The 5483-nt window shown below is 39.4% G+C and overlaps 1 protein-coding gene and 1 non-coding gene across 2 annotated transcripts; one reads left to right on the top strand and one right to left on the bottom strand.

Annotated features, from left to right (window-relative positions):
* Positions 1–717: 717 nt before the first annotated feature.
* On the bottom strand, positions 718–4535 carry LOC5521986 (transcription cofactor vestigial-like protein 4). The gene is made up of 3 exons (XM_001641820.3): positions 4209–4535; positions 2964–3090; positions 718–2164 (listed from the first exon to the last, which is right to left on the bottom strand). The coding sequence occupies exons 1-3, from the start codon at positions 4270–4272 to the stop codon at positions 1699–1701; spliced, it is 657 nt and encodes a 218-aa protein (XP_001641870.2). The 5' UTR covers positions 4273–4535; the 3' UTR covers positions 718–1698.
* A 509-nt stretch (positions 4536–5044) lies between these two features.
* Trnas-aga lies at positions 5045–5126 on the top strand. The gene has a single exon. It is a non-coding gene; the product is annotated as a tRNA-Ser (tRNA).
* Positions 5127–5483: the final 357 nt, after the last annotated feature.

The following is a 5483-nucleotide window of genomic DNA, read 5'->3' as shown; positions in this document are numbered from 1 at the left end:
TCCGCGTATAGAGTTGGGCCGCGACAATACACGGGGGGTGCACAGGAAGCCCATACGCATTGCTACACAGGGAAAACATGTTTTTTTTTTGTTTTACACATGATTGATATGTATAAGTACTCTGATATACATTCTTTGAAACATCCAAAATGTCTGTGAACATGAAAATTTGAACTTTTGAGTCGAAGCAGTGAACCATCCAATGGTTTCAGGTTGGGTTTTTTTTAATGTGAAAATCAATTTTATTAGAATTAAAATTGTTAAAAATCATATTAATTTTTTTCAACCATAGTTTACAGATTTGCAGAGACTAAAGGCAGCAGGGGATAAGTATGGTAAGGAGGCTTTACACAGGCCCGTAGCCGGGGACCACCCCACACCACTTGAAGGTCCGCCTGAAGAAGGAAAATCCAGTACCACTGCAAGCTAGGACCAGCTACCTAATAGAAAACGGTCCGCTAAATGGGTAAACAACCCCCCCCCCCCACCCCCCGCTCAAAATCCTGGCTACAGGCCTGTTACTACCCAAAGAAGGTGGGCAACAATATTGGTAACATGTGGCATAGCTCGAGGCAAGTATCCTCTCATGCATTCCTTTCAAAGTATCACTTCGATAGATAGGGACACGCCTGCCCCCATGTCCCCTGGAAACGCCCATGCTACATAACATTGATAAAATATCCAGGGTCTGTCCACCCAAAAGTAATTATGCCCTTGTGCACACCAACATCTGTTTTAATACGATTCTTTGCTGAATTCTTTGTACATATATCAATAATAAATAGCTCTAGGCTAATAAAATGCCAGTCCTAGATTTAATTAGTGTGGTTAGTGAATTTTTGCAGACAAACTAACAACATCAACAAGACACAACATAAAAACATAGTGGTATTTGGAATAAATGCTAGCTTTAGACAATAGTAAATGATAGAATTGGATTGCATATTCAATAGAAGCATGTAGAAATGTGTTTTGGCTGATATATTTCAGCTGTATTCCACCAAACCACGATGTGAAAACTCCAACATTGACAGCGAATGATTACCATTGTAGAATAATGTCGTCCTTAGTTTACAGTATTTTCATCTGTTTCTAGCCCTTGTTTAGTATTGAACGTGCAAACACATTTGCTTCAATATCATTGTCCTAGCTGTCTTTGGAGTAAATCTTAAGGTCCCTATCATGGACTATATAAGCTACAAAGCACTCTCGATTATTGTTTAAGTACAAATGTTATTGATTGTTATTTGTAGCCATCTTCCCAGATGTGAATACTTTTTTACAATAACAAAATCAAAACAACTTTTACTATGTAATTCTACCTATCTTCTCTGCCTTTAAGGCTAACCAATTGTACAAACCTAAATCACTTTTTAGAGAATCAAAGATAAGTGTGTGCAACCAGCAATAGCTAAACTAATATATAAGCCCTGTAATATAGGCCTTCAAAATAATAAATGTACATAGTACAAAATGAAATGTCTTGATGGGTAAGAATGTCTCAGAATGAGTTTTCATTATTCTTTCCTCAAAAATGCAATGATGATTTTGTTCTTATTTGATCGCGGTAAACATACCATACCACAGTGGAAATAAAAACTTTAGTCCTCAAATTCTTACTGTTCTGAATATATCTTGTGTATATATTCTGAAATTATGTATGTGGGCCGTGAGTTTTGTCTTTTGCTGCCCTCTTAATTAGTTTGCAGGAGAAACCAATGACTGCATACGTTGTGCCGAGGGACTGTTACTTTTCTTCTGTGTGTGGACTCCAGTATTGATTTGACTCCAAGTTTCTCCTAGGGCTTTTGCAAAGTGTTCATCTACTGATCCTGCAACTGTTTTATGTATAGGACTAACATGAATATAATCTTCTCCAAGACTTCTTCGAAAGTGTTCTTCTACAAATGGATCAACCCCTGCAGATTCCACAACCTCCCTACGATGGATCCCTCCAGGAGGAGAGGTCCGATGAGAAGTATACATTTGAGTAGGTAGATAGCCAACAGGGTGTTGTATGACTTTGGTTGACGTGATGACGGATGGGCGGTTATGAGGTGACATGGATACTGACTGCATGTGGTCCATGTCTTCTTGCTTGATTGACACAAGAGGGGGTGGTCCTGCGTCTACACGTGCCTTTGGGACTGGGCTTAGAGGTGACCTAGAAATAATAAAATTGTACATTGATTATCAGCACAACTATAAGCAGTAAAATCAGTAGATATTAGGAAGCCAGTACATACTGTGTATAGAGGAGGATTGAGGAAGGGGCACAATACAGAAACATTAAGAAAATATCGAGGGAACAGCCTTGCCCCTGATGGTCATTTACTTATAAATTTTGAAAATATTCAATATATTTTTGGCCTTGTATATCAAAGTTTAAAAGGGGATGATGACTTGAAACAGGTGAAGACATCTCAACACTATAATTATCCTATTGTTTCATTCAAAAAAAGATCTGTACACCCTCTGTTTCCCTGGAATCTTTACTGAAAGTGCCCCAGAAATAGTGTTTGTATAAAAAAGGAAGTTTTTTTATTCCCTTAGAATCAAGACGTGAAGCCCTCCTACCTTTCTCTATATTCATCCTAATTTAGATTATTTATTATTGCAGGAAAAACATAAAATGCTCTTTGTGATTTAATAATACTGCTTGAGTAATCCTTTTTCTACGCCGTAGCAATAGAATTCCATAATGCTTTGAATTCCATAAATTGTTTATAGCGTCATGCCCCGCAAGAGGAAAAAGTTACAGATGAACAACAGGCATGCCTTCACGATTCAACGCACAAAAGCTCAAGGTCATCATTCTCATTGAAAACAAAAACAGTAAACCCGGAAAAAAACGCAAAACAACCTCCAAAACTATAAGCTAGTATCTTTTTTATTTCTAAAAGTGTTGTACCATAGAATTAAATATAATTTATTGATTAATTTGCATATACACATATACTTACGTTTGGGTTCCGGCCGTTCGCACGGGGTTTCTGCTCAGTTCGGCAAAACTCAGTTCTTTTTCTCTTCTTTCACGCTTTCGTCTAATTTCAGGCGTACGCAAGGAAGAACTCTCGTCTGATTCGAAATCTGTGAAATCCAAGCGCAAAACTTATATAAGCAAAACCGTATCATGCAAGCATTTACGTCATTTACGCTTCTGTTGTGTGCGCAAATCGAAACGTTATCTTTTAGAAGATTGCCATTATAACATTTTCAACAAACAGGCGATGGCGATAAATGGATTGATCGTAATGTTTGCGAAATAAACAATACATGCTTATTTTAGCTACAATCACGCCAAATTCTATCGACAATTCTAACTTCTTAAACGTTCAAGTAATGCGTGCAATTTTGCGCTGCAAAAATGTGAAATATCTGATATGCGGTTAGCGCTTGAGCCAAAGGCGCGCGTCATGTCTTCACTACCATAACCCAACACTCGCGATATTTTCGTGATTTGGAGTGATCACTTTGTCACAGAAACGTCTAGGGAATCACAGTAGAGTAAAATACCTTTTTTAAGCTGCGTGGGTTATAAGCTTAGCTCACTAACCGTACAAAATTTTTCTAAGCGTTTGAGAATGCTGTTTTGGTATGCAAGTAATGAGCGAAATATTAAACGCGTCGATTCACTTACCGACACGAAAACAACTTTAAAAATGCTATGTTTAGAATGGTAACAGACTATGCTTACATCTGGGAAGCTTAAGAACGTCTTGGGATGAAATAGCGCGAGGGACTAACTCACCTTTACGCGAATCTTGTGTACTACGCTAACGCTTCGAAGAGGTCTCTCAAATACGCGAGCTATGCGCGTTTTATGAATAACCAATTTACATGGTTGACATAATCGCTGAAATGTTCTCATTCCACGCATAGCAAAGCTGTGATGGCCGAGTAGCGCTTAGTAACCGAAATGATTAGGCAACGCAATGACCGGAGACATACAACACAGCTCTTGGAAACCCCTTCAATTGCTATCGCCACACATAAACTCAACACTCTATTCATTCCTAGCACTCAAATGGCTTTCCCTATAAGCCCCGATCATTAGCGTTCGAATTTTGCAATCTCGCTTCGGTTGATGGCTACGCTGAAATGACCTTTCTAATTTGTACCCCTTCTTGCGACCTTGGAACAGCAAGTAGCCAAGTTTAAAATCGCAGCGAGAGATTGTGCTAGGAACAGTGTGGAAATTATCGTACCTGACTTTTGCTCATTCTTCACGAGACTCGCAGCTCGGGAGAGCACGTCGAGTGGCGTTTCCATCGCGCAAATCACAGGTTTTCACCCTTACAAAACACGCGATATCACATCCTTCACTAGCGACTGAAGGTCTCAAAAGCACGAAAAACCCTGTTAAACCCCTAAGATGAAAACTTCACACAAGCGCAAAATAAATAGAAACAAATAACGACGGAATTTTTATGTTGAGGAATGAAGGACAAATCGAGCACCAGGAAGAGCGAGTCTGATTGGTTTATCGTGGTGGGGTAGTGACGTCACCGCTAATCCAACAGCTGACATGAGCGCTGGCCGTGCGCGTGTCTTTGTTCTTGCGGCGAGGGCCAGCTGAAACGGACGGAAAGCTATTTATTACTACCAGCAAGACAGCAACACAACAACATGATACCGGATGATTAGTGAATGTCTCACTGAAAGCTGTGGATTCGGTTACAATTGTTTTCCGCAAAACGGTTTGTCAATATGTCATTGGTAAGCCAAGGCTATTGGCTCCATTTGTCAATCAAGAGTGAACTGAGTGAATACATAGTGAAATCGAAATATTATCATATGAATGCATTTCAATTTCTTTTGGGTTTATGTTTGATGTTTGTCATTTTTTGATGTCACGGCGTGAGAGAATACGTGCAGCTATTGCACGAATTTCATTTTGACAGGATCAAGCCAAGACACGTTTCTTGCGCAAAAAAAAGTGCTAAAACCGACACGTGTCGAATTAACTTTGACGTGTTGGTTTTCATATGAGGAAAAATGATTTTGTATATATATTACTTATTTCGCCTTTACTTCCACCGAAGTTGTCGTGGCCGAGTGGTTAAGGCGTTGGACTAGAAATCCAATGGGATCTTCCCGCGCAGGTTCGAATCCTGCCGACAACGCTTTTTTTTACGCTGTGTCTACTTGCACGGCTTCCGGTAAAGGAGGAAAAAAACTACCTGCACGGCTGTCTTCCATTTTCTCGACTTTTAGCCTAAATAACAAGTTTCTGGCTTTCTACGATTATTAAAAACAGCCAAGAGTTGTTTTTTAGCTTGAAAAGCTGTGCATTGAGTAACCCGCAAATAGCTTTTCAGGCTAAAAATCGTCGCTTGGCTGTTCTAAATAATCGTGGAAGTGTTTTAAAGCTAGAAACTTGTTATTTAGGCTAAAAATCGAACTGGAGACAGCCGTGCATCTAGTTTTTTTCCTCCTTTACCGGAAGCCGTGCAAGTAGACACAGCGTTTTTTTATCACCA

The sequence above is a fragment of the Nematostella vectensis genome, chromosome 10 (assembly GCF_932526225.1).
Source record: "Nematostella vectensis chromosome 10, jaNemVect1.1, whole genome shotgun sequence".
Classification (NCBI taxonomy): Eukaryota; Metazoa; Cnidaria; class Anthozoa; order Actiniaria; family Edwardsiidae; genus Nematostella; species Nematostella vectensis.
This window is presented reverse-complemented; position numbering and strand designations above follow the sequence as displayed.

Coding starts and splice junctions, on each gene's coding strand:
- LOC5521986 (XM_001641820.3), bottom strand. CDS start 4,272: ATGGAAACGCCACTCGACGTGCTCTCCCGAGCTGCGAGTCTCGTGAAG. Junction 3,091..4,208: donor GAAGAATGAGCAAAAGTCAG/GTACGATAATTT, acceptor TGGATTTCACAG/ATTTCGAATCAGACGAGAGT. Junction 2,165..2,963: donor CGAACGGCCGGAACCCAAAC/GTAAGTATATGT, acceptor TATTATTTCTAG/GTCACCTCTAAGCCCAGTCC.